The following is a 19,786-nucleotide window of genomic DNA, read 5'->3' on the forward strand; positions in this document are numbered from 1 at the left end:
TCCTGTAATCATGCTGGAAGCCGGACAATATTGTAAGCATTGTCTAGAATATATTGATAAATTGAAGGGAGATTTGTGGTTGTTTTTTTGTTTGGTTGGTTTGGGAGTTTGTCTTGTTTGTTTTAAATAAACAAACAAAATAAAACTAAGAAAAAAAACCCTTAGTTCAGTTCTCCTAGGAAGCAGGACAACTATGTACAAAATGAAAGCTGTGAAAGTTTAACAAATTCAACCTAGGAGCTTAGGAACATGATGATCCTTCTTAAATGCATGGCATATGTAGGGAAGTTTGAAGATTAATGGAATGCATAATCCTGACTGTGATTTTGATTTCAAACCAGTGGTGTTTCTACCATTCCTCTGTTTACCTGTACTCATTATTTTTAATAAGGTAGAACAAATATAGACTAAAAATAGGTCTAAGAAGGTCTATTTCGAAATCATGCAGAAACTAGTGGAACTCCATTAATTTCAAAAGCTTCACTCACAGCAAGAAGTATTATCAACTTCCCTCTTAAGCACTCTGTTTGTTGTTAATGCCACAGCTGTCAGGTACTCCCTACCCCTGTTACCAAGAAGCCTGGTGGATGGCTAAGGATCAAGCATATGGAAGCAGCATTCAGTGTATAAGCTGGCAGATACTGATGGCTAAGCAACTACAGGGGAAGGTTTAAAAACATAAACCTGAAACAAAATGAAAAAACTTGTTTCAGTACTCCTTTTTGACTGTCTTAGAAGGGCAGAAGATTCCTGTTAATTATTCTAGCCATTAAAACTGTGCTGAACTGTGGCTTGCTTAGTTTGACAAAAGGCCATAAAAAGCTTCTCTTTCTTTGTGTAAGGAGCTAAATTTAAATGAGAGTTCCTGAAAAACGTGAAGAATAATGTCTGCATTTCATGTACTTCTGCTCCTAAAATGTCCTGGATACACTGACAGAGCTCTAAGAGATGCTGTTTGGCTGTTGCCTAAGATTGCACCCATAGCCTGAATATCCAGGGAATAACAATATTCTCTGGCCCACACTTCTTTTAAAGATATTCAGGTCACTATTTTCGAATGACAAGATAATGTACATCCAGCCCGTTGGCTCTGGCTTGTAGCTTTTCATAGAGTGCTGATACATCACCTACTCTCAGCACCCACTGCAGCTAATTGGGAAATACATTAGCACTTGGCAGCTTACAGTTCTGCTCCCTTCTTAGGATCTGGCTCATGTAGTGCCCTTGCTTTCACATTGCTTTGAATTGTAATAGTAGAGGTTAAATAGAAGTTAAATCTGCTTCAGGTGGAAGCGCTGGCAGTACTGAGAATTACTTGGGGAGTGGTTTGTTAGCATTTGAGGGAATAATGTGTGATCTGATAACTGAAGGTGTTCTAGTTAAACCTTGTCAGGATTTTCATGACTTAAATGTACTTTGGGACTCCATTTTGACCCTTGTGTGACTCATAATTTAGTTGGCCTCAGCATCATTTTATTCTGATGTAGTCATTATTATCTATCTTTGCTAAACTTGTCACCTCTGGATGCCATATCTCCACACAGAAATGTGAGAATATGCCATATGTGTGGATATATTGAAACTTTTTGATAGTTTTATCTCCTGCAGTTCATAGTAACCCAATGTTAATTTGAGTTGCCCAGAAGGAAGATGTAACACTGCATGTACTGCTCAGTTTCCCTATTATCCTTCAGAGGCAGCTCTGAATGATATTATCTTTATTTTTGAACCTAATACCTCTTCTCAAAGTTTCCTGAAAATACCGTCTACATCTCCATGCAGTGTTGCAGTGAAATGAATAATGGGGATAATCCTAATCTAATTTAATCAAGTGGAGAATCTGGAATGTATCCAGACATACACAACTGCTTTTATGTAAGAGTTTTCTAATTTTGCTCCACCAGCCACTTTAAGCATCAGCTCATATTTTTATTTTAGGAAGTATTTCTGCCTATTTCATTAAAAGCTGACAAAGTTTCCAGGTGATCACAGGAAGCTAGACAGAAGTCCAAACTATTGATGGAGATACTTGGTAACTGCTAATTTTAATTTGATTTCTGTGATCAGATGGCTTCACTGTATGTATTTATGCTATCACATAGACTTTATTAGTCAAAGAACAAAAGAAAATGCAAATAGAGACAGACATCTTTTGTTTCCTCTTGCTAAGCTGTGACCTTCAAAAGATGAATATAATTTCCTATACTTTCTGCAGATATTTATAAGCAGTGAAGGATTTCTTTACCAGGTCAGAGTTAATGTCTCACATTTTAAACAGCAGTGAAAAACTAAATGAAGTACCAAATAAGCTCAGTTTTTTCAAGGATTTGAGAAATATCTTCGGATGCAGAGGCCCAAAACTTTAATTCTGAAGTTTGCCTTCATAAAACACAATTGTAGGGGTCAGACAAAGGAGCTTTGGTTATTACCCTGTATTCCATTTTGCCAATTTTGAACAAGGTTTGTGGAATGCTTTTCTTTCCTTAAAGTTTTATATATATCATAATAGAATTATAATATGAAATCATCCACCATTGCCTTTGTAGTTCATCACAAGGGAACTGTCACCCACATATTGTAAAAAAATACTTTATTTTTATTTTAAGGATGAGCAGAAGGGTTACAGCAATTCTTTGTTTACCCTTTCAAAGTAGTATAGAGCAGATATCAGGCACTGGCAGAATTTCGAAGCTTTTAATCTGCTTTTGCTTACTGCTGCATTGGACAAACTCATAGATATTAAGTGGAGCATTCTGTACTAGTTTTTCTGGCTCTTGGTCTGTAATTTTGTTTACAATGCCAAAGAACATTTCAGAAGATTTGAAATTATATGAGTTGCTTTCCTTCTTGGTCTGACATTTTTAGAAAAGGCAATTCAGACATCGAACTTTAACAATCCTATTATTGACTTACTCAGCAATATACATTGAAAATTATAGGTATTTTTACATGCAAAGGATTTTATGTGCTGTCCAGTGCGTGTCTCCTTCCAAAAGAGTAATTTCTGTTTACTTTTCAGTCTGAAAATATCAGCTGAAATGAGGAATCATTTGAAGTCTGCTTAAGAATCATAGCATAATTAGCATAGTTAGAATCATAGCATAATTAAAGTTGGAAGGGACCTCTAGAGGTTGTCTAGGCCATCACCCTGCTCAAAGCAGGTCTAGATAGACCAGGTAGGTCAGGGCAGTGTCCGGCTGAGTCTCAAATGCCTCCAAGAACAGGGGATCCACAGCTTCTCTGAGTGACCTCTTCCAGTATTTCATCATCCACAAAGTAAAAAGGTTTTTCCTAATATCTAAGCAGAATTTCCCACGTTCCAGATTGTGTCCTGTGCCTCTCATCTGATCACTGTGCAACTCTGAGTAGTGTCTGGCTCTGTCTTCCCCATATACTCAGATCAGTTAGTTGCAGACAGAAATAAGGTCTCCCCAGAGTCTTCTCGTCTTAAGGTCAGAAAACAAAACAAAACACCAACGCACCACGGTTTTCAGCCTCTCCTTTTACATCATGTGTGCCAACTCCCTTACCAGCTTGGTGGACCCCTGCTGAACTCCTGCCTGTATGTCAATATTTTATTTGTAACGGAGAACACAAAACTGAGCGCAGGACTTGAGCTGCAGTCTGTGCTCTCGCTGATTCAGTGGAGGATGGGGTTTGCCTTTTTTGCCGCAAATTTGGTCGTTATTAAAATGAAAAGTATTGTGGGTTGGACTGAAGGCTTTCGCTTTTACAGAAATGCTTTGAAGCATTTGGCCTCTCTGCAGTTTCACATTTTCAGGTTTGGATTTTGGCATTCTGTAGCTAGGACACTACTAGACCAAAGTCTCTTTCATCTGCTGATGGTCAGGTGTATGACAGCACCAGTTTATTCCTTAATTAAATAAGAGAAGGTTTGGTCAAACATGTTTAAAAGTGAACCTATCTTCATGGGTATATTAGCACTCTGCCAGTTCAAATAACCAGAACTGGAAAAAAAAAAAAAAAGGCAGCAAGAGCTCATCAGTAGGTTAATTCCCAACTATTACGGCATAATAGGCATGTACTGTGTGGTTCTATTTCAAATGCACAAAAGGGGCTGTGTTCTCACTTTTAATGCTTCCAGATTAAAAAAAGAAAAAAAAAAACACACAAACAAAAGCAAAAGCCAAAACACACTGATCTATATGGGAGGTTTAACAAGCAAGTAGTTTAAAAGAAAGGTAAGTGCTTAAAATTATCAAAATTATATCATAACTAAAATGTTTATAACTGATACAGTCACGAAGGTAAAGTAGTAAAATTTGCTAGCTGAAACAACAAAACAAGCAGTAAAGATCATCATACATTTAAGAGTTGATAATAACAAAATTATATGCAACTGTTAGGCTCACAATGTAATAGATACTCACTGTTCCTAAGTTCTCTGTTTTTACTTAAAGAAAAGTTCCTTACTGAGGACTTTCAAAGGTAGGAAATTTTCCACTCCTTTCAAGCAGTGTAAAGATATATGTAGTATTCTTCCATTTGGTGGTCTCTGTACGCTTCTCAGGTTGTAATACTCTCCAGCAGTCAAAATCTGGGGCTACACAGAGATTTTCCAGACCTACCTGGATGCAGAGGTTCTCTACAGTAAGTGACTTGGGTGAGGATTGAGCTCTCACACACACTGTCACCTGTAGCCAGAGGCTCGGGCATGAGAGAGGTGGTTCTGTCACCTTGTTTGGACTTAGAGCAACATCCAAAGTCTTAGTAACTGATCTCTGTGTACATGTACAAGCAGCAGAGTATTTAGAAAGTAATAATTTTCCATGTATAGTTATTTTGACAACAAAGTGATAACAAAAGAAGTATAAATACGAACTCTGAATCAGAAGTTATCAACTATGAAATCTGGTTTTGCAACATTAAAATAATAATGGACAACTGTTACGAGTTTGTTTATTACAATAACCTGACATGAAGTCTATCAAAAACCTACGATGCATAATGTTAACAAGTTTGGAAAAATTTGGATTTTTTTAGAATTGTTTGATTGCTGCATAAAAATTATTTGTAAACTTAATTATATTTGGAATGTTGTATTTGACCATGTCTGCGCCTTTTTCTATTGAGTATTTGCAAGCAAGTTATTTATATGTTAGCCCCTATGAAGTGGTGCAAGCTCAATTATTTCAGACATTCTTACTTCTAGTTAAAACCAACATTTTCTTTTATTTTTTTTTTTAATCAGGGAAAGAATCTTTTGAAGAATCTGATTAGAATAGACTACAAACACTTTTGTTACAATTATCTTACATTTTGTTTATTCATTTCAAATGGAAAGGTAGAGTTTTGTTCAGAAAGTCTCCAGCTCATATGTGTCACGCTTTATTTTTGTCATGTTCAACTTAAAAAAATGTTTCCAGTCTAACCTCTTTGAGAAATTTATCATTTTCAAAAACAAAGTATTTAAGCCAGATTTTTCCATCTTGAAAATGCAGGTGCAGTGTTACTAACAAGGGGTGCCCAGGAATAATTGTTGATATCCAATGTGGTCTTGTGGCTCATCCACTCTGCTTTAAGTGTTGTCCTCTGTGCAGCTCAGGGTGTATCATGTTTCATGCTTGTGTTTCAGAATTAAATCAAGGTTTCTGTCTGTGTTCTCCTGCTTATTGCACAAAGCATAGCAACAGTTTATGTTACATTATTCTCTTGAGGCACACTGAGTGCTGTGTATGTTTTGATGCAGTCAGTCCAGTAGCGTGGTGTTCTACGATCACTAGAAATTCAGCTCAGGAATATGAGGAGCAGAGTTAGATCCAAGTAGTCCAAAATTTTCCCACTGTTGTCAGAGAACAAAGCTAGATTTATTTTTAGATTTTTCACTGCCAGGTTTGGTTTTTCAGATATGATAATGTAGAGGTGTTGTTATGACATACAGTACTATATTCCTAGTGTTTGTCTTTTGGATGGTGTTTATTTTGTATTTTGGTTTTATCGTTCATAATTGCAGGCAAAAATACTAGTTCTGAAAGGGGCTCTGTCAGTGACAGCACACTTAACATGTTCAGCCACTTCATAGTATTTTATTTCTCTGAAAAATAAATCTCTTCACCCTCCTCTCAAAAAACTGATATTAGGATCAAGTGGAGTTCATTACCATAGTAAGAATAGCATTATATTGCACAGGCAGTATATTCCAATGACAGCATTTTATACCCTTAGTGTGGACCTAAATGTACTAGAAGTATGTCAATAGTGCAATTAATCTCTCCTCTTCAAACTGACGAAGACGTGATGGTAAACATACAATTTTGCTGACAGTACATCTGTACTGCCCTCTTCTGCAAGCGCTCACGCCTCCTCTCCTGCCTGGCTGACAGAATTGCACCAAGAGAAGATTATCATCCTGACTTTGTAAGGGATTTTCTTTTAGGAATAATTTCTTAAAAGTTTAAGGTGTCAGTCTATATTCTTGCTGATGAATGATCACACTACTTGTACGCAAGTTTTGGTTATTTTACTTGCAAACCTGAGACTGGTCTTCAGGCCATTTGTGCAGTTATGAGATCTCTTATTTTCTACATGGGCCTGTGGGAAGGGACAGGAGGTGACGGCAAATGCAGTGGTGGGAAAGGGTAGGAAAGAGAAGGGGACTTTCTGTGCAGTGCTTTCTCCCCAAGCAGCTATTGTCTGCCTTCTTCAGAAAAAGACAGAATTAGGAGGTGTTGCACTATTGCATCAACAGCACAGAGCAATTCATTCTCTGCTTCTGATGTGCCGGTGTTAACGTCTCTGATATCAGCTGGTGCTCAGTATCAACTAATATTTCTGGTATGAGAAAAGCCCTGGTGACTGCATGACAAAAACAGTAAGCCAGCAAGGAAAAAAAGTTAAGATGATGTTCTTCCTTACAAATCAAACAAAGCTGGGGAAAAAAAAACAGGTTTTTACAATGCTCCTCTCTGTGTTCTTTGGGATGATTGGAAGACATTGGTCATGGCAAAGGAGGATCAGGTGAGTCGGGTCTCGGCTCGTAAATCATTGCAGTCATTTTGGCAAAGGGTGGTAGCATGGACATCCTCACAGTGTCCCTTAGAAAGTACACTGTAAGAAACTAGTATCATTTTTATCATATCACTTTTCTTGCATGCTTCAATTTTTTTCCAGACTATGTGGTAAGGAACAATTTCTTAAATAGTACGTAACCTTTCTTTAGAAACGTTTTATATCACTGAGCTTGTACTGTAAAAAACATGAGAAAATAATTTTTAAATAAACATGGGATTTTCTCATAGATTTGGGCGGTCTTTATCTGCTTGATTCTTACTGGCTTCTCAGCAAAAATGTTGAAGTTGTCCTTCCCATAACTATATTACCCTTTGTACATTGTCTTTTTGCTTTTACTGAGGTTGAAGAACTGCATTGCTTCTTGTTGTATACATTTAAAAAATAATCAGATCTAATCAGAAGAACAGTGTTAATATGCAGAAGATTGTGTAGCTGATCACTAAAATCCCTAATCCAGTCATTGTTGTAGCACTCACTGAACTTTCACCAGCTTCAGTACTAGAAGAGATATGGCTGCAGCTTCTAGGATGAGGTCTGATTTTTTGTCTACACAGGTACTGGCTTTGCTTATTTGGAAAGGCATTGTCAGAGCAACTAAAGGGATTTAGGTGCCCAGATCCTATTGATTTTTTTGTTGGTGTTGTTTAATTTGGGCCTTTGAAGGTAACTGAGACAAGCAAGTATACTAAGAGAAACATAGCAGCATTTGTCTTAAAATTTGGCATAGTGAATAGGGATTTAGGTGAATTGTGCCCATTCTGTACAATGTGCAGGGAAGGGGACTCACAAAAGTTTTTGATGTTTCTATAGAATATGATTCTTCTTTACTCTGTTATGTTCCTCACCACTTCCTAGGATCCCCCTGGAGGTAATTAGATATCATGCTGAAACTCCTTCACACAAACTGAATTTTGAAGAAAGGAAGCAGCTGGATGAGGATGTGTCTGTTGCTGAGGCTGAACAGTCAGCCTGTGCTCTTGAACAAAGCCCCCTGTCTCAAAGGAATTTCTATTGAACTATATTAATAGTTCCAGCATATTTTGGAACATTACCTAACTATAAGTTGAATGAATCATCCACGTCAGTTTTATATCTGCTGTTAGCTCAGTTAATAGCTATGTATTAAGAAACATTATAAGAATCATGAAAGTTGTGTCTCCTACAGACCTGTCTCATTATGCAGTACAGATACTAAATTGCTTTCTAACTTACAATTCTGAACAATTCTTTTCAATTTTGGTCATGAAGACTGAACCGCTTTCACATGGAAAGGGCATGACTTACACTTTGGAAGACTATATATAATATACTATATTCTGTATTCAGTATAGAATCTGTTTTATCATCTGAATATAGAAATAGTGTTTCATCATGTACAGTGGAGCTATCATGGTATGGTAACCAATAAATAAATTTATTGTTGGTATACTAACATTCATTTTTTCCCTGGATATAATACAAATCAAAGAGTTAATGGAATATGATACTTATATACAGAATCTTAAAGACTAATTCTCAGATATAAATAAGCTGTATTTAAAATGAAGGCAGAAACTCTGAGCTTGTCGTACCTGTAGTACTGAGCTTCCATCGAGCTTCTTTTGAAAAGAAATATTCAGTGTGCTACATACATAAATCTGAATTTTTATTATGTTTATTACCTGCAGTTTACTTAGTAAGTATGAATTATCTGCTGACCAAAAATAATTCAGTTATTACCTGGGTGTGTAACCCTTCATATGTTGAGGGGAAAATCATATTCAGTAATTCTTCTCATATTGTCTTACCCAACATGAGAGGAAGAAAAATATCACATGAATGTTTTATAGTCGAGCTTGCATCAGTGGAGTGTTGTGATTTAAAGACTGGTTGCCCATAAGGAAGAACAGAGTTTCAAGCAGCTGTGTTTTGTTTCTCACCCTATCAGACAGCAGAACGTGCTGTGCTGATTGACCACAGCTTCTAGCAGGGGTCCAAGGACTCAACCTCACATCTTTAGATCTGTGGCAGACAAATCAGTTGTTCAGAAGTCAGTTTGCTTAGCAATAAAACAAATCTATATGGTATGTAAAGAAAAAAACACTTGGCAATATTATGGCCAGTTTTGTAATTATCCCAAATAGTGGCAGTTAGATGCCTGTCTCATGCAGCTTTGAGACAGGTGGGGAAGATATCTAGCTTTAAGTCCTGCCCTGTAGTAAATGACACATGCAGTTCTCTGTGAGAGCAAAAAGGAAAGATAGTTTTCAAATTTATTTGGTATCTGTTAGGAGACACAATGTCAGGGATGAGTGTTACCAGCAGTAGCCTGATAAATTGCCTCTTCAGATAGGTCAACAAAATGCTGTGGGATCTGGAGCTATAATAACATGTACGAGTTCTATGTCCCTTGTTTTTTCAAGTATACCTGAAAGATATGGTGAGTTATTCCTACATATACATGCTGGGCTGATGAAACAAATAAGTAGCTATTCTCAGCAGATTTGATTTAACCCATTCTTTAATACCAGAATGTACATCTCTCCTCCATCCTGAATTTCAGGAGCTGGCACTTTACTTAGCACTTCTTGCGTTCACTTTCCAGATCACGTGAATGGTCACTGTACAAGTCCCACGTCCCAGAGCTGCAGTTCAGGAAAGCGACTTTCCAGTGCAGACGTCTCGAAGGCAAACCGCCGGGGGCCTGGGCGGCCCCCCTTCAGAAAAGCACAGTCTGCAGCCTGCATGGAGATTTCTCTCCCAGTCACCACAGAAGGTGGGTGGCAATGAATATTTTGCTAGGTATTGTGAATTCCTCACCAGGTGTGAAAGCAAATAACTTTAGCATGATCCTTGTCCTAGTCACTGCTCTGAACTGCTGCCTTCAGCTGACTGTTTAGAAGTAGAACAACCCCTGTGTGTTAGTGTTGTTACTAACAAGCCTGCTCCTGAGCTCTGTGCTGCCTAGGGATGCGGTATGCTGAACCTCGTCCAACTCTTACAGCCATCCCCTCGCCTATATGGATCCGGGTGCTTTGTTCTGGAAAAGCGATTGTTCATAGCAGCTTATGTACAGTTACTGTGACAGCTAGTAGCACTAACGTTTTAAACTCTCATTGTCTCTACTTATCAAGCCTGAAAATGAGTAAGATATTTTTAGAATGTGAGCTCAGGCTTTGCACATGCGCATTTATTTATTTATTGGTACTGAAGACTTTATAATAAATTCCACAATCCGTGGCCACCATTTATGGTAAACTATAGCCCATAATCTAATCTTTTTTTTTTTTCCCTATTTATAATAAGTCTCTTGCTTTAATGCTTGAAACAAGTCTTCAAATCTTGATCTACCTGAATGCAGAGTTTCAACAAAACTGGGAGATACAAAGTGGACCAGTCGTGGCAACACATTGCACTTAAAACTTAGAATAAGTCAGTTTTCATTTCGGCAGTGCCGGCTATTTCACTGCAGATCATCTAGGCAGAAGCTTTCAGCTGATGTGTTTTTCTTCAGTCTTGATAGTGTTCCCACTATGCTGTTGGTGTCCTTGACTCATGTCTCCCTGGCTTCCACCTTCCCCACATTCCTGCAATAGGACAATGCATTGTCCACGCAGAAAAGCTTCAGTTTATCAAAAACTGAAAAAGCATAGCACCAAAATAAATGGTATAGATCTGTAGTGTTGGTTGTGTTCAATTTTAGTAATAGGCAAAATACTAATAATATTTAAACAACAGAAATGATAGGGTTTAATGTTTTAATAATAAAATAGTTAATTGTTCAAATTAAAATCCAGGTTTTAATTTTAATCAGGTTGCAGAATTATTTCCCAAATGCCAAAGAGATTATGATTCCCTGTGGATGTTGTCTGGGCTGTAGCATGGCCCGAAGCCCCTGTGATGCTATAAGTGAGAGTCAATGGACAACACCTAGACCTTAGCCCTCTCTCTTGTAAGGAGCATTTGTATCCTAATCTGCCCACCTGGAAAGGCGTCTGCACCACAGAAGTTCTTTAGAGCAGAAACTAGTACTCCCTGATTTTCTTGATCATTAATGGAGACAGAACAGGGAGAATTCTATCACTCAGAGTGTCTAATTTTGTTGTTGTTTTTTTTTTTTAATGCAAATTAGTGCAAATACCCTTGTAACTAGTGGTAAATTACTAGAATCTTTTTTTTTTTTCTTTATGATAAGATAGCAATTTATTTTCTGGCCTTTCTTCTGATTACTGTGGGGATCACACAACAGAATAATTGTCTACATGTGTGAGACCATATAAGAAAACATCCTAATTTGGCACAGAGGGTTCCAAGATTGTGTTCTTGACTGGAATGGAGTTGATATCCTGTAGTCTTTTGCAGTGTCCTCTAGCAGCTCCTTCCATTTGATTTAAGAACAGCATTTTCCTACATTCATCCATGGGACACAGAGCACAGCATGGTCATTATCTAGCTCCATTTGCACCAAAGCAAATGAGAAGTGCCCACGTGATCTATTTTTCTGACTTTACTAGGCAAGTATTAACCTTCTGCAGAGGAACAGGGTCAAAACTGGGGAATGGTGACATTTCAAGGGACACTGATGTTTCTTTACTGACCACTCAACCATCTCTTCTTTAGGAGAATATTACAGTATCATGGACTCTTCAAAGATTAAGTCATAGGCTGACCAGCAAAAATATTAAATCACATTGGAGGCTTCGTGCAACATATGGCAAAGTGTAATCCTTAGCAATCAGTTGTAAGAAGTAATCCTGTTTGAATACTAAACCTACTATAAATTTTAGTTTAAACTTGGTTTAATTAATGGCTCCTATGTGAACCTTGTACTAAGGCAGATTTACAGAGCTCTCAGGTGTTTAAAAATTCCTGTGCATAAGAGCAGTTTTCATCTGTGTAATCATCATTTTTTCCTCCACATTAGTTATTGATGATGATCATAACATGACCCTTTCATCTACCTCTCTTTATGCATCACACAAATATGGTAAGTACCATTGTCACATAATAGCTCATGATGTAAAATATATCACTGCCACAGTAGTTTCTATTGCTTTGTGTTTTTCTTCATCCTATGTAGTACCAAATTCTCTGGAATTCTTTTGTGCAGATAGTGCTGCAATGTCATACATAACTGGGGCACCGTCCTACCTTATTCTTTTGTGCTTGTTCTTTTCTTTTTTGTTCCCATCCTTGCAAAGTAGGATCACTGACAGGCAGAACCTACAGCCCCACTAAGGTCCCACTGACTCTCGTGTACAAAACATTTAGTAATACAGTGACACTTTTGATGGCATGATGATGCTTTCTGTGTATCTGCATCATGAAAATTCTGTTTCTGTGGGTCATCACTAATTATAATACCAACCTAGTTTAATATTGAAGTATTAATCATCTCTTTCTAGTTATAGTCATCTAACTTCCTTTTGGGCATGTGGAGTAAGTTAAAGTGACATTAAAAAGAAAAAAATTGAGAATCAATAATGTCACTGAATTTGTATTACAACTGTCACTAAGGTCAGTGAAATGACCACTGCAGGAAAGAGCCAGGCAGTTTTTACAGTAATTTATATTAAAGCATAATAAGATGGAGCACGGTTTGGGTTTGTCCTTGAGTGTGTGGGTTTGTGTACAAATCACATTATCTATAGATTAAGCAGTTCTATAGACTAAAATAATTTTATCATTACTTATATTCTCTCATTAAAACAAAGTCATCTCTCTAACTTCTCTAAACTTTTTTTAGATGCCTGTGGTATTAGTGTTTTGACTTCTAGCTCTACTAACTCATCTGTCTGGAATGACTGACATTCCACCATTCTTCATGCATCTTGACTTTCTAGACCTAGTGTTTTGGCAAGTGGTTTGATTTCTTTCTAGAGGTTTTTATAGTAAATAATAAGGTTGAAGGTGGTACGATCCTTGAAAGATTCTTAAGATGGGAATAAAGAGGAGGGTGGGTGAGAAGGAAGATGAGAAAAAATATTGGAGAAGGAATATAATGAGAAGAAGCATTTTCTCTAAAATGTAGACCTGGCTTTGATCAAAACCTTCTGGTTGAGCTGTTCCAAAAATAAAACAAAAAAATCTTCTCGGTGCTAAGAATTTATTAGCTACTTAGGATTATATTCTGCAACAAACAAGAGATCTATTCACAAGAAATGGTATTTTTTTATATATATTCTCATGTGGTGAATCAATATATATATATATTATGTCCTCGCTAGAGCAGTAGTATTTCAGGTTAGTATTTGGTTGGATTTTATTATTCTACCTAAGTATAATTTTTATTAGAGATTGCTATCTCAATAGTGTTAAGTGCTTTTTTATACATTAAAAAAGCGCCTTTGTGTGTGTGAGTAGATGGTTCTTAACATTTCTTAAGCCTGTTTCTGAGACACTGATAACACTTGCAGATTTTTTTAATAATGCTTCAAGTTCCTGGTCTTTACAACCTCTTCTAATTGATTTGATTAAAAAGATAATACATTTTGGTGTATAATCATAAGATATTTATTATAATAATAAGTTAGTCTTCCCCTACTACATTGGATTTCAAAATCTACTTATTTAAATCTGATCTTTTGGTACAATAGGAACTGCATTCCCAGCATTTTAACCAAGTGTACTTTCGATCAACATTCACAAAATAAATTCTCCTGACTTCATTCCTGTTAGCTGATTGTCAAGAATTTGCTGCCTCTCACCTCTTTATATGTGCAGAAGGATTCTTGATATAGAAAAGCATTTTTGAAGAACATCTTTGCAGTGATGAATCATAGGAAGAAAATGGAGGGAGGGGGAGTGTCTTGTATTCTGCTGGTCAAAATATTGCAAATTGTTCAGTTTCATAAAGTGCTGGTATTACTTCCACATTCATAGAAGAATAATTCAAAATCCAACTAACAGTAGTGGAGGAGTGGTTTCTGTGTTTGCATAGTTGCTGTTACTGCTCAAAACTAGGTCTTTTCCAATATCCTTATCTAACATGGAAAAACTTGAAAAGCTCTAAAGCTTTTTAAACTCAACAAGATTTTATTCCAAGCTAAAGATCACTGCTATTTCAGTTTCAAAGCTTAGATGTTGTTTTGGATTTTTTTAAAGCCACTAGTATCTAGGTGAAATAGCTTGTTATGTTTGTATTTTTGTCAATAATTGGCCAGATATTTAATACAGTACTTCTCAAATACCATTTATTCATTTAAAATGTTACATATTGTCCTGTAGTATCTTCAGGTTTCATAAATGCAGTACTCTCACAGCTATGCTAATAAATTCTTCAGTTGCTCGATATTCTATATCTAAATTCAGCAAGAAATCAGAACTTTACATGTTCTTAATATCATGTAACTGATATGAAACAATCTTCTTTTCACATACTTTTAAGTAAACTGTCTCTTCCTTGCAATAATATAGGAATTTAATTGCATTGTAAACAAAACCACAAGTATAGGAAATTCCATTGTTGAACCTCTAAATTCTTCTAGTCCTTTTTGACCAGAACTTTTTAGGATTTTAGGAGCTACTGATTACATTTCTTTGACAAGGCTTTCTTGCAGAGGTTGTAAACTTTATTTTATTCCTTGCCTTCATTCACACAGAAATTGAAGCGTTCTGTATATGTATTGTATATGTGCATGTGGTTATATCTTATGCTTCGGAAGAAAGTAAAGGCAGAGTGGAGTTTTTCCTTTGAAATGTTGTGTTTGGAAATCTGTTTTCTCCCACCAGCAGTGATGGAAAACTGTCTTTCTTATTATTTTTATTTTCCATTATGTAGTTTTGAACTACTCCAGCTTAATCACCCTTGACTAGAAAGGCCATTTTGATGTTAGTGCTACAAAACTGCTTTGAACAAGGAATCCTAACAAGGATTTGCTATGCATTGTAATTTTCTAGAAATGCTAAGAGCAGAGTCCTTGCATTTGCTTTAGCTTTTCTTTAAAATAATTAATTTTCAACATTTACCTCAGCTTTTGGATTAACTCTTTTGATTACATAGTTAGAATTTGATATTAAGCACTTGAATTGAAATGTCACAGTGAGCTAGCGAAATGAACCACTCAAGAATATTTAGTCATTATCTTTAATAACCTTATCAAAAATTCTATAGCAAGTACAATACAATTTCCATTTTAATAGATCCAGTGTACTTTTATACTTGAAGTTTTCCTTTTGCATCTCTATATGGAATGATCAAAACTGTTTGGGGGATAAGTTGTTCCATCTCTACTGTGATTTTGTCCAATTTGTTTTGGAAATGGGTAGTATTTCGTATATATTATGTACTTTTAAATTTATTTTATTATTCAGAACTATTTGTGAAGGTCACCATAAGAAGCTTTGTAGACATCCTGTGGGAGGCTAGCAGATTTTTTTTTTTCCTGCTGGATTTTGGTTTAGGTTTTGGAGTTCTAGGACGGTGAGTTCTTTGAGGCTTTTCATTGGTTTTTAGATTCCGCAAATTTTGCAATAATTTTCTGTGTCTGTAGCTCAACCTGTCATTTTGGCCTATTGTTTCTATAACAAGGCTTCCTGAGCCTTAGAACCAATCTGAACCTTAATCAGTGTTTGCTTGTATGTGTGTGAAGCCACAGAGAAGGGCTGACATTTCCTTTTGTAAGTCCAGCATGCTGTAGTTAGGGTCTTGGAAACCTGATATCAAGTAGTTATCTTATAAAAAGTCCACAGCCTGAGGAACCAGGCTCAGCTGATGTCGTGCTGTGTGTTGCAGTATTTCCTACATAGCTTCTGAACAATTTCTATCATTTTTTCTCTTGCCAGTCACGGCTCTACTATTACACTGTCTGCAACAGTGCTGTACGCATAGCACATTGGATTATTTTGGACTGGATGAGTGAATATAACTATTAGGTTTCCTTCCTGTGTGTCAAGATGTGGGGAAAAGAGGGATATTTCTGGTTTTGTGATTGGTTCCTTTGTTCTTGGGTCTGTTGGGTCTGAAGCCCACATGTTGATGTGGAGTAAGTGATGATGGCCTAGAAGACAATCACTGCAGCTTTCAAAGGTAGTGGTTCCTAGACCTCCAAGGAGAGAAAGAAACAATCTGGTTGCTTGATCTAGAAAAGTACTGAAGAAAAAGCACAAAATTATTCAAATGCATGGCAGGATATTGTAGAGAGGAAGGAAATAACCTGCTGTCCCTGTCTGCTGAGAAAAGGACAGGATGTAATGGACCTAAATTACTAAGGCAGAGGCACGAGTTCATGGAGACAGGAGATTAATTTTGATCACAAGAGTAGTTAACTGCAGAAATGGATTCTCTGGGGAGGTTGTTGTATCTCTGGCAGGTTTTCAGAGCAGCTCGTGCTCTCCACTATATTCCCTTTGCTGTGCCTCTCCCTGATGCAGAGTGAATGATTTCTGGTGAACTTCCTTGCCCAAGCGGCCAGCCAAGCTGACACTGACCTGATCCACTGGGCATGTTACAGCAGTCATGGGGCCTCACTTCACAAGGCCACTAAGTGCCATGGCTTTTCGCAGCTCGGCTTTCATAGCAGATGGAAAAGCCTTTGGCTTGAAATTTTTTAATTTATTTCTTAGTGAGGGAATTATGGTGTTGGTTCTACTTGTAAATCATTCCCATTTTGTTAGCACTTGGAGTTACTTTACACTGTTGTAACAAGTAACTGTAAGAATAGTATAGTATAAAATAACTTAGGGACACTGTGATAAGCCACAGTCTCCACTAAATATTCGGTTTGTTACCACAGTTCTTGTTGTTGCAGAGAAGCAGATGAAAACGTTGCATAGAGGACCTAGAAAGACTCTTTCTTATTGAAGAAACCTTTATTCAAATAAAAAGAAGTTATTAGGAAGCTGAAATTATTTTTTTCTGTATTTAGGAAAATCACAGCACTTCTGGTCTAATGCACACTACCAACTCAAAGATTTATGAACCGCAAATTCTGTATGGCTGTAATAAAACATTTGGCACCAGGAAAAAAAGCAAGTGTTTCAAGGAAGGATATGCCAGCATCTTCTCTAAAGTTTTCATGTCTGTTTCAAAGGATTCCATTTGAAGGCTGATCTGTGAGATCCATATGCTAGTCTTGGTGGAATATAATGGTTTCCAGAAGTTACTTGTCCATAGTGTTATGTTCTTTTTCAGTTATGGTGGAGATGAGAGTGTGTGTATTTGTTTTCTACCATAGATAAAAACCTTCTCTTTTCCTCCTTCCATTTAGAAAAGAAGTGTAGAGAAATTTTGAAGGTGAGCAAGAGGCAAAGCCCAGTCTGTTTGTGATACAGACACAACAAAAATAATAGCAACTGATCCTAGGAGTAGAGTGACATTTCATCCCACCTACTTCAATCCATCCCTTACATCCCTTAGATCAACCTGTGCCTACAGTATACAGCCCCCAGCTTTCTGCTGAATGCTGCAATCGCAAGACTGCAAAAAGCCAGTGTTGTCATTTAGACTGAATCATAATCTTTATTGGATCTAACCACTGGTTTACCTCAGAAGTTTAAGTGGACTTTCAGTGTGCATCTGCCTAAATCTGGTCACGACAGAGCTTGCAATGCCTTATGTCCATGGAAAAAGCAGTGAGGGGAAATTGTCTAAAGACTAAGGTGCCTTGTGAAAGAGCAACTTGAATGGCCTGGAAAGACCTGTGAAGAAATGGAGAAGAGCCTTGCACAGATGCATGTGAGCTACTGGTGCCTAAATTCCACATCTGTTGGGCTAGATAGAGTTCATGTTTTGTTTTTCCTTGGAGTACATTTTCTGTCAGGTTCTAGTAGGATGATCCACCCGTTTTCTTAGAGGAATCTACAAAATTTTCCTTGCTTTTAAAACAACCAGCTAAATGAAGCTTATGTATTTCTTACATTCACTGAATGTCTAACCAGTTTTATCTTAAATTATGATTTGATTCCAAGTTAAGCTAATTTCACAGTGTACTCCAGGCATGTTGAATTTGGAGGGTCTGTTTTGCACTGCCTGCTCAACTTTAGCATTATTCTGCTTGCTAGCAATTGCTTCAGATCAACATAAACTGTTTTTCTACATCTGAAATAATTTTTGAAACATTTTTTGACGTGGCACAAACCATTGGGTGGTACTTCTGTGGCAGAATAGAATAGAATAGGTGGTGGGCTGTTGTGTATAGAGAACTAGGGAAGAGTATAGGGATATTCTGAGGTTGTTGAAGTTACATGATAATATCTGTTCCAAAGGGTCCTTTAAAAGAAAAGCTTTTGTAACTACACTTCAGTTACGCAGGCAGAGGATCTATGAGAATGTGAAAAAAAAAAAAGAGTCCTTTAAAGTACTTTCACTTGCTTCAACATAACATTAACTATTTTGACATTGTTATTGAATGAACCCAAGGTTTTTCTTCTATAATGGCTTTTGTTACCACTTTGTTATTGGGTACTTCCACATATGAGAGTTATACAACATACTATTTTTTCCCAAACAATCGATGTTATGCAAGACGCATCAGCAGAATGGTATTTTAGGTTGGGATTTAAGTTTTAGGAAATGGTGATGTCTTTGATTAAAAAACTTATGTCCAAACTTACAGCTTGTATTGAAACTGAGCTCTTAGTGATCTGAATGTGAAGACAGTTTGTGTTAAGTCAAGGGAAGTGATTCATAAAACTGAATATGGAAGTTTGATAGTTTACTTACTGTAAAGATCTCTTGCATTTGTATCTTTCTATAAAAAAGCTTATTTCTACTTCATTTTCAACATGAAGAATAGTTCTGCCCTAACAGTCCCCTTCTGTTTTTAAAACATGACGAACTAAAACCTAAGCCTGAACTTTACCATATTCTGGAAATATCAAAATAAAGATCCAAGTCTGGTGACTTGCATCTGTTTCCTCTTTCAGGCCTGTATTTGCCATCATTTCCGTCAGTCTTGTATCAGTACAATTCCATGAAGCCATTCAGGTTACACTGCTATAGCCGCAGCAGCTTCAGGGCAATACTTCTTCCAGGGAGGGTCAAGCATCCCTGTGAGCACAGCCACAGCCACGCTGGTTTGTACGCTCTGCAAGCAGTGTATTCACAGGCCTTTCCACTTAGTTTTAGGGAAACTTACTTGAGTTGATCTGATAGGAAATCTTTCACACTAAAAATTCCAGATTATTATTGCATTGTTTGTGCTTAAGATGAGTTCTGCTGCTTCCTAGTGAATCGCTTTATGTGGAATGCAGCTTCAGAGTGGTGCTATTAAAATGTGTTTGAAGATGTGTTAAGCCAAGTAAGCGTGCAGCGTTCTTAGATGTGTGAAAACCCCGCAGCGTTACCTCCTGCCCCTTTCTCCTCTGTGTTGCTGAAGCATTGCCGTCAATAATATGGTTCAGTCTCTGTCTCTCTGTGATGTTACTGTATGCAAATTCATGTTTGAAGTGTAATTCCTTTACTGTATGTTTACACTGGCATTCAGAGCTTTGCATGCTTTCCTGACTATAAGATTTTAAAAATGACAGACTTCTCTTAAAATTTTAAGATGGTGATCCTTAAACTGGCAAATGTTTTAATAGTTTCATTAGCTTCTGTTAGGTCTGATATTTGGGATTAAGACTTTTAGAAATCTCCAAGTGAGGAGAATATAAACCATTTAACTTTGTTTCCAGAGTACATTGATTTCCATATATAAAAGGTCAATTTGTATATGTTTTGTAAGCAGATTGATTACTCAGTATGTTAAAACCAGGAAAGGACTGATAAATAGCATCCAAGACACTGACAGTCAGTTGCAAAACTCTCCAGTAGTAAATGTAAAAATTTGCCATG

General features: G+C 36.9%; 1 protein-coding gene across 4 annotated transcripts in view; it reads left to right on the plus strand.

Moving 5' to 3' along the window:
• Window positions 1-19,786, plus strand: part of STXBP5L (syntaxin binding protein 5L) — a 202,093-nt gene that overhangs the window by 166,432 nt on the left and 15,875 nt on the right. For 2 of the 4 annotated variants that reach the window (XM_071814146.1, XM_071814153.1), the window contains 2 exons: window positions 9,617-9,787; window positions 11,936-11,998. In XM_071814146.1, the coding sequence (XP_071670247.1) occupies window positions 9,617-9,787; window positions 11,936-11,998 (234 nt within the window). The remainder of the gene's footprint in view (window positions 1-9,616; window positions 9,788-11,935; window positions 11,999-19,786) is intronic. The other 2 variants (XM_065842427.2, XM_065842435.2) reach the window with 1 other exon arrangement.

This window comes from Patagioenas fasciata, chromosome 1 (assembly GCF_037038585.1).
Source record: "Patagioenas fasciata isolate bPatFas1 chromosome 1, bPatFas1.hap1, whole genome shotgun sequence".
Classification (NCBI taxonomy): domain Eukaryota; kingdom Metazoa; phylum Chordata; class Aves; order Columbiformes; family Columbidae; genus Patagioenas; species Patagioenas fasciata.